The sequence below is a fragment of the Dermacentor andersoni genome, chromosome 6 (genome assembly GCF_023375885.2).
Source record: "Dermacentor andersoni chromosome 6, qqDerAnde1_hic_scaffold, whole genome shotgun sequence".
Classification (NCBI taxonomy): Eukaryota; Metazoa; Arthropoda; class Arachnida; order Ixodida; family Ixodidae; genus Dermacentor; species Dermacentor andersoni.
The window spans coordinates 138,840,551-138,860,029 of NC_092819.1; the positions used below are offsets into that span (position 1 = coordinate 138,840,551).

Here is a 19,479-nt window from a genome sequence, read left to right on the forward strand (position 1 = left end):
TGAGCCGCCGCGAGAACGACGACGAAGTTGGTCGGTGCGCTTGGCGCGAGCGAGTGTCAGCCTGGCTGCCTGGCTCCAGTGTCAATAGCCTGTAAATAGCCTCTTCTGTCTGTGTCTTTCCACACGCAACAATATATATATAGACTACATGAACGTATCCATGAAGTGTGTCACATAATCTTCGTATGATGACCACATTTCCAAAGCTCGCGTTAGAAAACATACGATCATAAAACTTGTATATAAAATTTCCGCTCACAGCCATATCACAATTACCCCGTCCTGTTAATAGAATTATTTGTTATACTCTACGAATTCTTTGATTTACTTTACTTGCTTTTATTTACCCTCTCAGTATTTGTAAGGTCGCTCTGATTGTTCGTGTGCTTAAGTGTCACGAATCGGGCCACGTGCGGTGTGTATAGAGAGGGGGTTCACTCCCCCCCCCCCATGTCAGCGGGGCAACCGTTTCTGTATTATGTGGGGTCACGGACCGCGCGGTTTTCGGTGACGCGTCGCGGCAGAGGCCAGGCGGGCGAGTGCCGATTCCGGGAAGTCGGTATTGTGCGCAAGGGGTTGGCAGTCTGCCGACGGTCGCACGAGTCTGCACAGTCCTGCCTGGAAGGGGACCGCTGTACGCGGTATCGTGGGTCTGCCGCCCGAGTGCCTGACTAATTGGAGGCGCCGGCGAGGTTAAGAAGGGCTTAACAAACTTGACCCCGTGCCGCATATACGGAGAAGGAATCTATTCTTCTACGCGTCCGGAACGAAATCGCCAGCCGTGTTGTTGGGTGCGACTGCCTGTGGGGTGTCGAAGGTCAGCTTACAGTGCACGCTGTAGGGGTGCGGTGTACACGTGAAGAGTGCATTCGGACGGCGGCGTCTTGTAAACACGCACTCGGAGAACTTTGTCTTGTAGACAATAAGTTTGAAGGACAAGTAGGGCCATCCGTCTCCCACACGACCAAACTTTGAGTACAGCGGCACTACGTGGTGTCGATGCCCCTGCTTCCGAGACATTTGCGGCCTAGACGCCGTTGGGATTTGAGGCGGTCTAGCGATAACTTGTTCGGGCCTGGCGTGTTTTGCTGAGCCCGTCACTAACTACGTAGAAACGAGAGGGCAACGGAGTTTTGGGGAAAAAGGAAAAGAGCTTTGTTTTCCAATATGTTTATTTTTAAGAGTAAGCCCATCCCTCTGGGTTGTGGCTTAACAAACGGTTGACTCTGATTGGCAACTGAACCTGTGGGACGGGCCAACGGCCCTACCGCCTTTTTTTTCTTTGTATATTTGGGCTATAAAAATCGGGACGACATGCTGTCCCTCAGACTTGGCTGAAATCAGGATTGCTGATAGATCAGTGAGCCTCCGTACTATGTACGTTAAAACGAGTCTGGGCTCTAACAGTCATTGAGACAGTCGATGAGTGAGACTTTGTTTCTCAATTGTTCATGTTTGTAATGTATTTGTTTTACCTGCCATGTATATAGAAAAGTTCAACTATAAATATTTCTTGTACATCTGATCTGCATCGTTTCCTGCCTGCGTTTGATCAACAACTGCCGATCATCGTCCGAGAAGCTTCAAGTTCCAGCGGTGAAGCGAGGACAGAGAACGAACGAAACATTACTGGCGCAGCCGACAGGATCGGCAAGCCCCACAACGAGCAACGAGCAGCGAGCCAGGCGCAAGGCAACAGAGGGCCACCAGCCAATTCCGCAACGGTTGCAATTCATCTGGACGAGGACGTCAGGCGGCGCCCCCAGCAGCAACGGGTGAGCGGGATTCCTTGCGTTTTGTCTAGGTTGGCATGGCTGTTGTTCAGTGAGGTTAATGGTGTTCACGCGCAGAACAGCAAATTTGATTGAGGCTGACGTAAACATTGATACGGCATCTGAACAAAGAGAGGGTCAGAGACGGCAGGAACTACAACGCGTCGGAGAGACCGAGTCTGAGACGTCGGATACTGAAATGGATAGTGAGACGCAAGGCGCTTCGCAGGCTCCGAGCACGACAGATCCAGAGGCCATGGCGGTGAGACGCCTGGAGATGGAGCTAGAAAAGGTGCGCCTACAGCTAGAGTGCGAGCGCATTGCTCTACGGAGAGTGGAGCTTGAGCAGTCGGGCAGGCCGCCTTCGGTGTCGGAAGGAAGCGATCTCCGCCGTGCCAGCACGGATGGAATATCACAATGTGCTAAAGTGCTTAAGGCATACCGGTTGCCGTGTGACGCTGACGTTCCGATATGGTTTGATGAGGTTGAAAAGTTGTTTTCATCTTTTCAAGTACCAGAACACAGCCGTGTACATTTGATCATGCCTGCGCTGGCCGAGCGGGTCCGTTATCTGCTGCGTGGCCTCAATGACGAGGAATGTACAGATTATGAGACTGTAAAGAAGGCGGTATTAGATGAACTTAAGCTTACGCCAGCTAAATACTTGGAGAGGTTTGAAAAGGCATCTAAACGAAAGGAGGAAACTTTTGCTCAGTTCGCGTCCCGTGCTAGAACTTATTTGGCATATTACCTTCAATCTCGCAATGCAAACACAAGGGAAGATATGACGGAGCTTATGGTCGCTGACCGTATGAAAGCCAGTCTGAGCTCAGAAGCCCTTGAATATGTTCTTTTGCGGGAGGGCGAGGAATGGTTTAAGCCAGTGGAGGTGGCGAAAGTGCTCGAGACTTTCGAGCAAGCTAAAGGGAAAGGACGAGCAACTAAGCCAGCCGCAACAGCCTCATTGCCGCAGCACGCAAAACTAGCTGGCCCGCAGAGGACAAATTTAAAATGCCACGTGTGTCATATACAGGGTCACCTAGCCAGAGACTGCCCAAAAGCTTCAGATAAAGAACCGCAGGGGAAGGCGCCGACTGTGCAAAAACAAAGGGTACAGAAGGTTGCTGTTGTAAGTGAAGAACCTCCACCAGAGCAAGAAAGGGTGCTAAGTGCTAGAGTACAAGTCTTAGCTCAAAATGCTAGTTCAGGGAGATCAAAGCTGGACATTATCCCTATCATGTGCGGGGATATAGCAACGGAAGCTGTGTTGGACACAGGTAGTGAGATAACGGTCGTCCGTAAAAGTATGTTGCCCGTCGTTTTACAGGAGTCATCAGGAACAGTAAGACTCGAGTCGGCATTCGGAAACAGCGTTCGAGCTAACCTAGCTACGCTGCCCGTAGGCATGCATCGCCCGGGGGCTTCGATACAACCGCAGAGGATCGATCTGGTGTGCGCGGTTACAGACGAACTTGCAAAGGGGGTTGACTGCCTGCTGTCAAAGGAAGATTGGGAACTACTACAGGCGCAGGAAAAAGAGGAGTTTGGGCGAGAAAATATTCCGCAGGTAGCCAATTCTGTTGGCGTCCAATCAGTCGAAATGGTCGATAACACTGAGCCAGACTGCAGTCTAAGTTGCGAAGAAACGACAGATGAAATCCCTAAATTGCAAGAGAATAGTTTCATACAAGATGTCGCTGGGGTGCCCAGTCAGCGGGAGGAATTTCGAGCTGCTCAGCTTGCCGATGAAAGCCTAAAAAGGGCCTGGAATGACGCGAGAAACGACAAAGCTGGCATGTTCGTGTCAGACGGACTTTTGTACCATTGGGATTCTCCATCGGTCCTACCAGATGAAAGACGCAATGAGGCAGTGCCGCTCCAATCCCTGACAGCGAGGGCTCCATGCGAGGCTTTACTGGAAATTTTCAGTCATGCTGGAGTGCCGGGAACGATATGTTCAGACCGAGGTACTAACTTTAAATCTCAACTGACACAGTTAATGTTAGAAAAACTGGGCTGTTCACCCAGGTTCTCCACTGCCGAACACTCTGAGAGCAACGGAGTGGTTGAGAGATGGAACAGAGTCCTCAAAAATACGTGGTATCATGTAATGGAACGGGACCGAAGAAAGTGGGACAAGCTGATCCCATTTGTTCTGTGGGCGTATCGCTTGCAAATAAATGACAGAAAGACTTCGGTAGTGGACGCTAACCGACTCAGGCCGTACTACGCTAGAGTGAATCATGCGGGGGTAGTGTTCGAGGAAGACGGAGAATTTGGTCAGGTGGAATATGCGCCACAAGCTGTATGCACTTCAGCGAGCGAGCACGCAATGACTGAAGACAAGCCAGCTCATTTGGTGTCTGATGCGCGCATGGAAGTCGAGGCGGTATTTGAGAAACATCATTGTGTCTTTGACGGAAAGCCTGGGAGGGCGCAAGTAGGGCGGCACCGCATCGAGCTGGAGGAAGGATGTAAACCAAAGAGGACGTTTCCTTACAGAGTTCCCGAACTATTAAAGGAAGAGTTGCGAAGTCTGTTGGGGCTTTGTGGGTATTATCGCGACTATGTCTCAAACTACGCCGACGTGGCTAGTCCGCTTACAGCTTTGACAAGGCGAGGGGTTCCTAATTCAATTCCACGGTCGGAAGAAGCGCAGTGCGCGTTCGACAGTCTGAAATTAGCTCTCTGTCAGGCTGTCGCCATGAACACTCCTGAGCCTCATCAGCCGTACTGGCTATTCACTGATGCGTCGGCGACGGCGGCCGGTGCCTGTTTAGCTCAAATGTCAGCGGACGGAAAAGAAAAGCCAATCGCTTTTGCTAGCCATCGCTTTAGCCCGACACAGGCGCGCTGGTCGACTATAGAGAGAGAAGCCTTTGCTATTATTTGGGCACTCAAGAAATTTGACTACTGGCTTTTCGGAGCAGTGGTGAATGTTGTCTCTGATCATAACCCATTGTCATATTTGACAACCAGCACCCCGCAGGGGGCCAAGTTAGCAAGATGGGCGCTTTCACTACAGCGCTACAATGTAACGGTGCGTCACCGGAAAGGAACATGTAACGCCAATGCTGATGCATTATCAAGGCTCTCGAATCGTTCATGGGAGCCAATCGAGTAAAGAGCAGAAAAGAAAGGATAGACAAAAACAGCCATGCCAGCTGGGACAGGCGTGAATGTTCCCGTTCACCCGAAGGACGTGTGCGTGGGACAGTTCAGCCTTGATCAAACTTTTTGTGGTTGTTGTCGTCCATGTGTGTGAGGGTTATAAGACTGTGGACATACTATATATGTATATAACCTGCATATGTCACTTTTCTGCTGTTGTGCCGTGCAGTGCGTTGGAGTGTTACTGTACATACATGAGTATTTCTTTTGCATGCTCACTGCCATGAATGTGTTGATCTTTCGCCCTTTTCTTTTATCGCTGTGAGAAAATTGTTTTTTTTCTCGGTCCTTTCAGTTCATTTTCCTGTTCCTTACGGACTCCGCAGCACCCGTGTTGGGCAGAATAGGTCAATTTTCTTCGACGGAACTTTCAGAGCCTAAATTCTAGGATACAGCGCCCTTTGGCTCTTGTAGTATAGCTGGGAACATTGTGAGCCCAGTATACTCTTTAGGAGGGACGTGTAAGGTCGCTCTGATTGTTCGTGTGCTTAAGTGTCACGAATCGGGCCACGTGCGGTGTGTATAGAGAGGGGGTTCACTCCCCCCCCCCCATGTCAGCGGGGCAACCGTTTCTGTATTATGTGGGGTCACGGACCGCGCGGTTTTCGGTGACGCGTCGCGGCAGAGGCCAGGCGGGCGAGTGCCGATTCCGGGAAGTCGGTATTGTGCGCAAGGGGTTGGCAGTCTGCCGACGGTCGCACGAGTCTGCACAGTCCTGCCTGGAAGGGGACCGCTGTACGCGGTATCGTGGGTCTGCCGCCCGAGTGCCTGACTAATTGGAGGCGCCGGCGAGGTTAAGAAGGGCTTAACAAACTTGACCCCGTGCCGCATATACGGAGAAGGAATCTATTCTTCTACGCGTCCGGAACGAAATCGCCAGCCGTGTTGTTGGGTGCGACTGCCTGTGGGGTGTCGAAGGTCAGCTTACAGTGCACGCTGTAGGGGTGCGGTGTACACGTGAAGAGTGCATTCGGACGGCGGCGTCTTGTAAACACGCACTCGGAGAACTTTGTCTTGTAGACAATAAGTTTGAAGGACAAGTAGGGCCATCCGTCTCCCACACGACCAAACTTTGAGTACAGCGGCACTACGTGGTGTCGATGCCCCTGCTTCCGAGACATTTGCGGCCTAGACGCCGTTGGGATTTGAGGCGGTCTAGCGATAACTTGTTCGGGCCTGGCGTGTTTTGCTGAGCCCGTCACTAACTACGTAGAAACGAGAGGGCAACGGAGTTTTGGGGAAAAAGGAAAAGAGCTTTGTTTTCCAATATGTTTATTTTTAAGAGTAAGCCCATCCCTCTGGGTTGTGGCTTAACAAACGGTTGACTCTGATTGGCAACTGAACCTGTGGGACGGGCCAACGGCCCTACCGCCTTTTTTTTCTTTGTATATTTGGGCTATAAAAATCGGGACGACATGCTGTCCCTCAGACTTGGCTGAAATCAGGATTGCTGATAGATCAGTGAGCCTCCGTACTATGTACGTTAAAACGAGTCTGGGCTCTAACAGTCATTGAGACAGTCGATGAGTGAGACTTTGTTTCTCAATTGTTCATGTTTGTAATGTATTTGTTTTACCTGCCATGTATATAGAAAAGTTCAACTATAAATATTTCTTGTACATCTGATCTGCATCGTTTCCTGCCTGCGTTTGATCAACAACTGCCGATCATCGTCCGAGAAGCTTCAAGTTCCAGCGGTGAAGCGAGGACAGAGAACGAACGAAACATTACTGTATTCCACACTGGGTTCTTGGCTCATTCTCAGGAATGGGCTTATCCCACGACGTTGGATCCCAACATGAAACATGCAGATATTAGGTGCAAATCTTATATGCTGACCGCGTACGTCCACTGTTCTGCGTAGCAACAAAAAAAAACATTACGTGCCTACACAAACATACATAAAAAATGTCTGCTCAGAGACCTTATTTGAAAGACATCAAGTTTTCCTTTGTCGCCTAGGCATATGGTGGCTTTCAAATTAAACGTTTCCCTAAAGGTAGTTTCAGAAATATAACCGAAAAAGAACAACGTTATAACAACGGCTGCTTATAAATATTTCGCTTCTTTGCGTCCTACCTTTCCTTCAATGAAGTTTGAGCACTTATGCTGCACTTTTACGGCGCATGAACTGCTCACAACTGGCGATTCCTGTAATGGAGGCATTCCACTAAGGTTTGTGTCAGGTGCCAGCATTGCATCACAATATTCTACAGTAATGCACACTCTAGACGTTGTCACAATCCTTGTGATTACTTTTAATGTGGCCAGTATTCTTACTATACTTCCTTTCTGTCATCTATCTATCTATCTATCTATCTATCTATCTATCTATCTATCTATCTATCTATCTATCTATCTATCTATCTATCTATCTATCTATCTATCTATCTATCTATCCATCTATCTATCCATCTATCTATCCATCTATCTATCCATCTATCTATCCATCTATCTATCCATCTATCTATCTATCCATCCATCCATCCATCCATCCATCCATCCATCCATCCATCCATCCATCCATCCATCTATCCATCCATCTATCTATCTATCTATCTATCTATCTATCTATCTATCTATCTATCTATCTATCTATCTATGTCCCCCGCTGTAACAGTTTTCCTGACCCTACCCTGCTAGTCCATGGACTAATGAGTAGACCATCGGGTTCAAAATGAGGAAACGGTGCTCAAAACCAATGGTCGCTCCAGTGTAGTTCCCTGGATATGTGTAGTGGGTATGGGCCGATCTTCAATAACGAAAGAAAATTTTTGATATTTGTCCGCTGCCCCTCCCTTGGGAATCCACATGGCGAATATTGTCACCTTGTAGTGACGCTCAAGGATGCAGTAGCAAAACTATGAATGACAAAAGTAAATTTTTATGGGGCTAGCCTGCTGTGCCCACAAAACATGCTGGCTACACTCAAAGTACAACGTCAGCTGCCAGCTAAGTCGTTAATTGTTTAAAATCCTATCTGCCGGTACAGCACGTCGGCTTTTGTTGATGAGTCATCCAAGTTTGCAGAGTAATCCCTGGTGCCCGCGTGTCTCCCAGAATCTACTACACAATTCGCGTCGCGCATACAATCAAATTACACAAGCTTTGGTTACAAGAGACACTGGATGGAACCATCGATAACATTCCCGTAAGTTCCGATCATGCAAGCGCGCCTTGCGCTGAGCGATAACTTCTAGGTGTGTAATGTGGGTGAAACGCAGACCCAACGAAAAGGATACATAAGTACACGTGTCAATATATATTCAAACAAGCTGCACGCGCGCACTTCGTAACGGCGCCGCTAGATGCCGCAGCGTGTCCGAAGGCAGTGCGAGAGAAAAGCCCGGCTGCCGTACACACTGCATGCATGACGCGTTTAGGCGACGGGAATACAGCGTGTCGCTGAACTACTGCAACGCTAAACGCATTACTTTGAATGTTCATAGTGAAATGGGATTTGGGGCAATTTATTTTCTTCGGGATGACAAAACGAACTGTAGTACACAAGCTTGTGGTTCTGCGGCCATAGTTTTCTGCAACAGAAGTTATACGGTCGAAAGAGGGTTGACTGTGTCCTTAAGTTATGCCGAAGATTATTAAAGAGATAGCCTGGTGCTTACAACACCATATAAACGACGGCCATCCTTGTCCTTGTGCTGTCATGGTTAGTCTACTTCCTCATCTTCTCCAACACCATAGAAAGACGAAAAATAAGACATAATAACAGGAACCCATGTGAGTGAGGCAATATGAAGTTCAGAGCTGCCGGACGGACGGACGGACGGTCGGTCGGTCGGTCCGTCGGTCGGTCCGTCGGTCCGTCGGTCCGTCGGTCCGTCGGTCGGTCGGTCGGTCGGTCGGTCGGTCGGTCGGTCGGTCGGTCGGTCGGTCGGTCGGTCGGTCGGTCGGTCGGTCGGTCGGTCGGTCGGTCGGTCGGTCGGTCGGTCGGTCGGTCGGTCGGTCGGTCGGTCGGTCGGTTGGTCGGTCGGTCGGTCGGTCGGTCGGTCGGTCGGTCGGTCGGTTGGACTTTATTACCTCTCCAGACTTTATTTACCTCTCTCAGGTGCTGAGGAAGCCGTGGTTGCTCAGTGGCTATGGTGTTAGGCTGCTGAGCACGAGGTCGCGGGATCGAATCCCGGCCGCGGCGGCCGCATTTCGATGGGGGCGAAATGCGAAAACACCCGTGTACTTAGATTTAGGTGCACGTTAAAGAACCCCAGGTGGTCGAAATTTCCGGAGTCCTCTACTACGGCGTGCCTCATAATCAGAAAGTGGTTTTGGCACGTAAAACCCCATAATTTAATTTAATTTAGTAGAAAAAAAAAGTGTTTTACAAGCTTATTAAAAATGTTGTGCGCTGCATGTACAGTTTGGAACTGCATAATCTCTGCACTCGCTAAATATCCGCGCAGCTCCGGCGCGTGGTACCTTGTCGGAGTTTTGCGTGCCATATATTGTCCCTGGGACTCGAAACGCCTGTTTATGTACTTGGGACGCCACAACGGGTAACAGTCAATAGCTAGCAAACTAGGATGATGTTTTGCACAAATCAAATAAGCTTCTCTTGAAGAATATGAGAGTGTCCCCTGTAAGAGCCTCCTATTGCCGGAGTTAATAAATTCAGAGCGATGGGAATCGGTGAAATTTGCTCATTTACTCCCTTCCTCGTATTTTTTTTTTCGTGGCGGTTCAATCCAGCTCATGTTAAACCGAACAGTTGTGTGGCCGGTGGAAGAAGACGATGTTTGGGCCATCTTATCGACAAAAGGGGATCGTGGGATCAAAGAAAGAACGATGCATTTGAGAGGTTTTCGGTTACACTCAGGCTCGAAAACAGCCATTGTCTGTTTTATCGCTCGTCTGCGCTCTGCTTACCGCAGTCGCCCAAACGCTTGGTTAAACCGAAAGTGTTTGATGCGAAGGACTTAAAAGAACCTGCAAAAGGCGACTCTTAAGCATCGTGGGTGGCCACAAAGACCGTAAACACCCACGAGAAACTTCTTATAGAGGACGTTGCCGTTTGTCAAGCAAGACCTGCGTCAAAGGCAATTTGTTTTATTGATCTTAAATATACGCAGCTGCTTTCACCGAGGCGGTACCGTCGTCTACGCACAAGGACGCGGCGTAGTGAAACGCGGCGCAAGAAGCAATATTTTCTTTCAGAACAGCGTGATCAGCCCTTCAAGGAGCCCTTCTTATACAGGCCAGACAAACAGTCGGTAGGGATGGGAGATGGTGGAAAAACGCTTCCTGACAAAATTCAATCTGTTCTCTCCCTGCCGCCGGTACGTTTATCTCGCAAATACCGAGGGACGTTTAGATTCACCGTTGCGTATTTGCTGCTTGTACCGACCCGCAGTGCTTCGTACTGGTCAGCCCAGGAGGGGGTGGGGTTGAGGAGGGAGGGGTGGGGGAGGATTGGGGTTGGATGTGTGTTCGCGCACGGCGGCTTGTGGCACCGCATCAGAAATAAAAAAGAACAAAAACGTGAGGAATTCTTTGTAGGCAGTCTTAGAAACAGTGTGTCTTTCGCCTTTGATCTGTCTTTCTACTTTACGCAAAAAAATACCTTAAGGATAATAACGTCCATTAAAGCGCATTAGACGCCGATTTCTTTCGGTATAGTTTACGACCGGTTAAAAAAAAACTTCTTAGGGAAGGCATGGACCCTACGTTTCAAAGTTGGTTAAGCAGAGGTCGTGTTTCATTTTTTTTAGACAGGGCACTGAATGTACATATATAAAGACTCGCTTACTTTTAGCAGCGTTGCGGATGATCTCGGCGCTTGATCGTATTTACGAATGCCATGGAATATGAAACATAGCGAAGCCCTTTGACACCACAGTTACTCAGCCGAAATGAAACTAACCTATACGGTCGTACTTACTTTGTTGCAATGCTCATCATCCAGGGCAATGTTCTCAATTTCACTGATGAAAGTTTGCCATTGGTTTAGGCTTTCGCTAAGAACTTATATGTGACCCTACCATTGTCCTTAAACTGTTTGTACGATCGACAAAGGCGTACAAAGATTTGTTAATACTGGCTAATACGTATAGGAGCACGTATCACTTTGTGAGAATCACTCGCCAGCATATTTGTGCTTTGCGCTTTTATTTTATTGGAATTCTTTGCCGCTAAGCAAAACCAGATAAAACCCGCCGTGGTTGCTCAGTGGCTATGGTATTGGGCTGCTCAGCACGAGGTTGCGGGATCGAATCCCGGCCACGGCGGCCGCATTTCGATGGGGGCGAAATGCGAAAACGCCGGTGTAATTAGATTTTTGTGCACATTAAAGAACCTCAAGTGGTAGAAACTTCCGGAGTCCTCCGCTACAGCGTGCATCATAATCAGAAAGGGGTATTGGCACGTAAAACCTCATAATTAGAAAAAACCAGATAAACAAAAGTTACTTGTGTTTATTTGACATAAGACATACGATGATGTCATCCAATAAATACGTATGGGCAAAACCATTGAGGCATATGCAAGGGTGAAGTTTGGTCTTAATTTCGTTCCTACAGGACGCATTTAAGCACATACATGCTACGCGGGTCCCACGCACTCTTGAAATCAGTGTTATGCGAACCATTCTGTAGCTAGCCTGCTATCTAGCACCGTTTGGTCTTCCTTTGATGTGTTGCCAGATGGATAAACATGTTTATGGAAAGCAAGCAGCTGTGTTTCACGCCAGCATGTGTCTGAAGTCAAAGCAGAACAACGAAGACTGTCATAGTCTATAATGGGAACGGCGTTACGACAGTTTTCTTTTTCTCTGGGAAGAATCGTAAAAACCTGTCCCGTTACGACCTGGACCAATCCCGACGGCAGTCTAGCCTGGCGCAACGTCTTAAAGAGTTCACTGCCAAGAAAGAATGGAAGAAACTGGCGAGCCCCCGCTCGTTACGCAACAGTGAGGAGAGTGGCAAGTCTGTGGCCGAATGAAAACTGATGCACGCGATCTAGATCTCGTGCTTTGTGGCGTGACGAACGCGCTAGTCGTCTCAATAAGCTGGTTGGCGTAGGCGCCAGAGCAAAATTAGTTCGATCGAGGTCTAATGGCTAGAGCACCGGGTTGCTCCGCTAGGCATCAGGGGTTACATCACACTTTCTTTTTACGAGGCCAGACACTATCCTACGTATACCTACCCAGCTACCTGCTCAGCTCTCGCAGTGTTTCTGTAGCCAAGAGTGCTTCGCATAGAAAGGTGACATGGTGCAATAATCTCTACTGAATTGAATGAAATCCTTCAACAGCCGCGTGTGCAGTACTTGGAAACAATTTATTCCATTCGCTAGTGATGTAAATCAGCAAGAAAATACACTTGGCAATCTATTCTTCGTTTACTTAGACCTATTCTGCCTTATTTGAAGAGCATATCTTCTTGGGAAGATACCATGAGAAATGTTTGGGAGAAGGTAGATGATCGAGATGATTGTGCTTTCAGCATAAACTACGTTAAAGTTCAGCATAAAGTACGTTAAAAGATTTCGCTACATAGAGACAGTTGAACGATATCCTCGGTCATAAAATTCACCAGACGATTTTAATCTGTCCGGACCGAGGCAGGGGCTGCTGTTTGCTCAAAGTGGTTGTCATCGTCCTCGATCTTGTCATTATTTTCACGCACGTCTGACAACTCCATCAAGATGAGCAAAAATGTTTGTCTGCGTCTTCAAAAGCGGTCATGAAATTTAGGTCTTCAGGTCTTCGTTGAACAATAAATCAAACTAGGTCTTAATTCAAGCGCCTTGAAAGTGAAGCGAAGCAGTTGTAGTGTGCAGTATTCGAGGACGGCATTTGAAGTGCGCGGGCGTCGAGATCGGTGCTTGTGTCGGTGTGCGGGGCCAAAAAGCGCGAGTGTGCGCGTGGTTGCTGCGCGGGTCCTGGTTGCTGCTCGAGCGACGGGGCTGACAAGCTGAGCGGAGCGAAAGAGCAGGAGAAGCTCTGGAACAGTCGAAATGGGCGGAAACAAATGATTTACTGGGGGAGCTGCACAATGGTTTCAGTCCAGGCAGGCGATGGCATGATAATATTTTTGTTCTAACTCAATGCACAAGGGTTGCGGTAACTGAGAAGACGCCTTCATGGATAGTTTATTTAGATATTAGTGGAACCTACGACAACGTAGACAGGAAGTGTCACGGATATTCTCAACCACGAAGGCATAGATGACGATTTCGTGGAGCTGCTGAAAGAGATATATATAGAGAACCGAGTCAAAAATTGTATGGGAAGACAGAAATTGTAATCAAGTGTTGGAAATTAACCAAGGACGGAAGCAAGGTTGCTTTCTGTCTCTACTGTTGTCCCCTCTTTATGTTAAAGGCATGGAAAGACAACTTCAAAATAGTTAGTCAGGATTTGATTCATCATACACGCGTAATGGACAAATGGCGCAACACAGGGTCCCCACACTGAAGTGTGCGGACGACATAGTGCTACTAGCGGACAATGCAAGAAACTTACAGACACTAGCCAATATGTGTGGAAACGCAATGACAAATGTAGGCCTTAAATTTAGTACAGAGAAATTTGGTATTATCTAAAATGAAGGCACGAGTAACTTCGTGGTTTCGATTCAACAGCAAGTCATACCCATAGTCAAGCAATATAAATAGCTCGGCGTATGCATAAACGAAGAAAAGACTTATTCAAATATCCACCAAGGTAATCATAAAATGAAAGGGAAGCGGAATGCAGCAATAATGAAACATAGGGCACTTTGGGGCCACAATAAATACGAGGTGGTGCGTGGAATCTGGAAAGGAGTCATGGTACCAGCGCTTATGTTCACAAATACCATTCTGTGCTTAAAATCAGATGTCTTGTTGGGGTTGGGAGCTAACCAAAGGTGGGTAGGCCGGTTGGCTTCGGGAGACCACGGCAAAACTACCCATGAGGCAGTGCAAGTAGTAGTAGAAAACGTTTATTCAGAAAAGAGAAAATAAATGTGGAGGCAAATGTACAGCGAGTGGAATCTTCATTTCAGTTGGGCCTCGTTTGAAGTCATAGAAGCGCAGAGAAAAAACAGTTTTGGAGAAAGACTCAGGAAGATGGATTAAAGTAAATGGGCGGCTGAAGTGCAGAAGTACATGTGCCTAAATATTTTGGACCCATATCGGAGAGTACAAAATAATTGAAAGTATAGATGCACAAATAGGAGAAATCAGAAAGAAAGTGAGAAAAACCGAGACAGCGAGAAGTTGACGCCAAGAATGGAGACGAAAAGACCACGGAGATTCATATAAAGGAGAAAACAGAAATTAGAAAGGAAACTCTACTCTAACGCCAAGAGAATTGCCTTGTTATTTGAGGCTCGAGCTGGTTGCCTAAGAACAAAAACTTACGGGAGCAAATATTCGGCATATGCAGATGAGGCATATACATGCTGCAGAAAAAATTCACAGACCCCCTCAGTACATCCTAAGGACTGCGAAGGAATACATCAAGCTAAATCAGTACGAAAGATACGATTTGCAGAAGCGATAGGATTTAACGTATGCAAAAGTATCAACCTGTCAGCAGTCGAGATAAGCAAGAGACGTCTAGAGTATTGGTCGAAAAAAAGCAGGGAAGAGACTGATACGACCAGATCCTTCACAAGCATAGGCAGCCGTACGAAGTAGACAGGCAATGTTAAACGGATGTGCACAAGATGCTAGAAGAAAAAAAAACATTGATAGCATAACTGAGTAACTCAGTCAGGCTAGGTGACGACTTGACCCCGCCCCGTTTCAAAGTGGAAGGCAATAAATCATGATCATCATCATCATCAGACAGAGAGTAGTCCCGTTGGAGTACACCCTCGTACATTAGACCTTTCTACGGCTGTAATACCTTGTATCGCTATATTATTTCAGTGCCATCCACACTACCGTCGACAAGCATCATGAGATCGGTTCTTCCCAATTTTATTTTTCGTTCTGCTTATTTGTAGCATCAGCTACAATCTTTTTGGTTGGACGAAGTGGCGGAAAGGCCTGAACGAGTGTCTCGCATCGCCTTTCCTCTTTAGCGCACTCCTGGCATCTATAGACACGCTCTGACCCCCCCCCCCCCCCGCCGTCCCCCAACGTGGTGTACCAGGCAGCAAAAGCAACATCAGCATTGTAAAATTGGGAGGAAAAGGCAAAAAAAGCTTCCGTTTAAGAATGTAAACCTGTGGTTTGCCATAAAAGTTGACGAGGTCTTTTACTTGCAACGCTGCTGACTCGAACACGTAAAGCAAGGATGACCGAGCAGACGCCAGCCCGCGGGATCAGCCAACAGCGAAGCAATACAGAGAGTGGCCTTTCGGTGGTCTCTTCAACCACATCGTCCCGCCTAGAGGCTGCGTGTATACATTTACTGGGTTGGAAAACAGTACGCTGCTCAGATATGCAGCAGCCGCCTAAAGAGGACGCGCACGCACTTCACGAAACGCCGGGCATGGCCGGAGGCAATTAAGTCGATCGGATGACGGCAACGTGGCTATACATGGGGTCGAAGGCCACGGGTGATGACATAAACTCTCCTCCGGCAGCAGGGAGGAAGGAAGCCGGTCAACCCTTCCCCAATTCCTTGTCGATGTTCCTATCGCCGCTTCCCTTATTTTTTGTCCTCCTAGTTTCCCCGAGATACCTCTCCCAGTTCCCCTCAGGGAGAAAAACGCTTCACACGTGCCAGTTTTCTCACAGCGGTCGGCAAAGGAGCATCCAGAGGCGGTTTCGGCGCCCCCGCTCTGCCGGCGGGAGCAGGAGAGTACGTGAGACCATCGCCAACGTGATCTAAGGGCGTACTCCGGCGCTCATAGCGGACTCTTGTTGAAAAGGGAATTAAAAAACCTAAAGTAACGGGTAGCTGGACGTCGCCCTTGCTGCAGGGGGCGCGTTGAGTGGCGCGTTGTGAAAAGCGCCACGGGCTGCCACGATATCGGCACTCGGGCGTATTTCTTGTGAACCGAAACGCTGACGACGCTGAATCAACTATAAACACTCCCCCTGAAGGTAGGCAAGGTTGGGACGGGGCCTTTCTCAAGACGTTTCTTTTTCAGTGCGCTTTAGTAATGGGGCAGCAGATGTATATGATACCGGTATCAGTCACTATACAGTACGACGAACCTAACGAGTTGGAACTTTGTTTGCGATGCTGGATACGTGACCGTTATATTCATGACGTTATATTCATATTCATTCATGACGTTACATTCATATCAGCGCCGCTTGTTTTTCGGCAAAAGAAAGCGTAGAAGAAGAAATGTAAGACTTCAGTCTCTAGGTAGAAGTTAGAGATTCGTTCCGAGAAAGAAAACTACCAGAGTAATAAACTAAAACTCGGGTACTGTTTACTAATAGCCCATCAAAATCTCTTCAAAGCATCTTGTAAACAAATATTTTTAAGCTACATATAACCACATGTTGTGTTGATCTTTCTGTCTTGGTCTGTATGGCGCTTATAACATATTTGCCATAAAATTGTCCTCACAAAAGCCGCACTCGCGTTCTCGAAAGTTCGTAGCTGCTATTCAGTAGCAGGTGCGCAAAGTGGTGACAGTGTAGTAAACACAACGCACCTACCTGGCTGGATGCGACACTGAACCACTGTTCGATTTGAATTAGAGATGCTATACATGGGGTGAGCCACTGGCCTGAGTTAACTAGGATTTTGACCATGCAGTAGTACTGGAAGCATCAGGAAGCTCTCCTAAAAATATATCTTCGGGTGTTTCGCCGGTGCATCAATGACTCTGCTGTTTTTTGAGTATTCGAGCACAAGTTGTTCGAGAAAGTTGTGTTATACCCCTGGCATGGCTGCTGCGCGGGGAACACCAGCTGGCGGCTGCTCATACGGCTCCGTGTTAACACGCAGGTGTTTAATAAGTTATGTGACGAAAGAATTGCGCAGGGGAGCGAGGGCGCATGAAGGGGATGTATAAAGCAAAGCAAGATGGCTTTACATTTTTAATTTTTACTTTTGTTTAAGTTACACAGTCTTCGCACTGCGAGGAAGAAGTACTTTCCGACGACAAAATAAAGAGAAGCCGATTCCTGTTGCATAGAAATTACTCTGGAATCCCTTCAGGGAGTTCGTTTTTTCTTCTTTTTTTTTATATTGCTTGGGAAGAATTTGGATAGGGCAGAGTGCACATAGTCTGTGCACTTCGTCCAGTTCTGTCTGTATTTTTTTTTTAGAATTTGCCTACGCAACGCCATTAATTTTTTAAAGGACGCAAGGTAAAAACTTCCTCAGGATATATTCGGCTTCAGGTACGCAGAGAAACGCACCTTGCTGGGTAAGAAAATTATAATATTGCTCCACAGGGCAGTTAGGCATGAATTTCTATAGATAATTCGTAATCATTGAAATTAAGCGCCCTGGTGCCGACGCGCCAAATCGCAACACGACCTAAAGAGACAAGTTGAAGGCAATGCTGTAGGACCAAAATATTCACCTCGTAGATTATACATTTGCTGCCCCATTACGTATTTTTTTTTTCACTTACGCGGTTTCAATTTTTCGATTTTTTTTTTTTGCGCACTCATGGTGTAGCTTTGTCGGAGCATGTCATTTATTGCGAGGCTCATTCTCGAAGAAACCAGTTGAGGGAGGCAGGCAACATGCATAGAAAGAAGGAGATGCAGCTGACGCACCGGCGCTTGTGATTTATGAGGACGTCCGGCGAAGGGGGAAAACGTCACGAAGACATCGTTTATCAAACGTCTTCGGGTAGTTTATGATAATGTGCACTTGCTTTATTAAAGAAAAAGGTCGTCATCCTGATTGGGTGGCAGACAACATGACAAGAGCAGATGTGGACAGCCTTACGCTTCACTTGACCCGACAGATCAAGAGGATTTTCTTTACGAAAACAAAATACGAAGGTTCCTAGGAATGCAGCTGCACTTGCCCTACAAGTACAGCGCAGTGGCACGCTTATTTTGGCAGCGGAGACGACCGAACCGCAAAAATGAACTTCAATGTATGGTGCCATCAGAAACATGGTTACGCAGTGTCACAGATAACGTGTTAGCAGGTGGCTTCCTCGAATTGTGCAAGCGCCCATTAAACTGAAAATTTCAACGGCTATGTACAGATCAGCACCACTCTTAAGTATTTTTCATATGCACTGCAGGAGGGAGACTTGTCCCAGCGGTCTCCAATCATCTCACTGCTGCGTCAGCTGACTCTGTCACACACGCCAGAAATTCCCGCCCATAGCTCGTCCCTAAACGTTGCGCATGCTGGCTTGTTACTGCCTTTGTGCTGCGTTTACCTGTCCCTGGGGCCCATTTGTGTTAGTCTGAGAGACCAGGGCTTATGTGCATGAGTTGCATGATGTACCAACGGCCCTTCTTATTCAAGCAGGATTCTAGTTGATTACATTATTGACATTGGTGGGGGCAAGCGGGTTTGAGCATTCTACTGTGATGTGGAAACGTCTAGTTCACTTCCACCACTCTATGCAGAGGAGCATGATAAAAGTCATGTGTGCTCGCCTGCTAAATATCTGCCTGCAAGTATAAAGTAGGGTGCCCAAAAAATAACTGCAAAGTGCAAACGATGGCCCTAAAAATTCGTAGATTTACTTCCTGCAGGACAGGGATCACGACAGGAGATGCTGCAAAATGTCCACCACTGCCTTGAAAACGTGTTTGCACACGACGCCGCAAATTGTTAAACACTTGGTAGAGCTGGAGTTATATATGCAATGTGATGGGTTATGACTGTCCAGGCACGTACGCAGGATTTTTTTCGGGGGGGGGGGGGTGCAACTCAAGGCAACTTTCCTATGCAAATGAGGGGGAGGGTACTTCTACTAGTACAAATGTGAATAATGCCCACCATTCGTCATAAAGACGCGTAGACCCGCAAAAGAGAATTGAAATATCGTGTATCTCACTGGTGCGCCTGTTAAATACACCTCTTCTTTACTTGGCAAACAAAGAACCACATCAAGTGGACTCGCGCATGAAAAATGCGCAGGAAGAACTTTGCCAAGAACAAGTTAACGAGCAAAGTGCAAAATAAAGATTTCTATTAGCGTTTTTTCAATTAGCTCTGGAATAATAATAGAGAAATGTATATTTGCGGAACAATCACAGTTCTTTTGGATCCCTCGCTTACTGCTCTACCAAGTGCCAAAACCGACACGTGTTGTTATTTGGGAAGTTGCGTAACGACGCGTGGTCACCAGTCCCGTACAGCCGCGTATATAGCGCAGCACGCTGCGGTTCTAGACGTACTGCACCCACCGCGGAAGGTTAGAAAAACACCCCCATTAGCATAGCACGGAAGTAGCTACGTCAGGCGGCGCGATTATTAACTGTAGAAGCGTCATTCAAAACACATGAAATTATTCTCCACATCCGGCGGCGTTTTTTAGAGCGCAGCTCTTTGGCGTCCGTTCCTGGGTTTCGCGTCGTCGTCGGCGTTGTCGTCGGCCTCGTAACCAGCTCCGCCCCCCTTTCATCCCCCCAGCGCTAGCAGCGACCGACTGATACCGCTGGATGCCGCTGACGCCGCTAGAGAGTCAAGATAACGTGACTGCAT

The 19,479-nt window shown here is 47.7% G+C and overlaps 1 protein-coding gene across 1 annotated transcript; it reads left to right on the forward strand.

The window, feature by feature from the left end:
• The first annotated feature begins 418 nt into the window (after positions 1-418).
• Positions 419-11,891, forward strand: LOC126523368 (uncharacterized). The gene is made up of 2 exons (XM_050172001.3): positions 419-3,339; positions 11,730-11,891. Exons 1-2 carry the CDS (start codon positions 1,834-1,836, stop codon positions 11,889-11,891), a joined length of 1,668 nt encoding a protein of 555 aa, XP_050027958.2. The 5' UTR covers positions 419-1,833.
• The last annotated feature ends 7,588 nt before the right edge of the window (positions 11,892-19,479 follow it).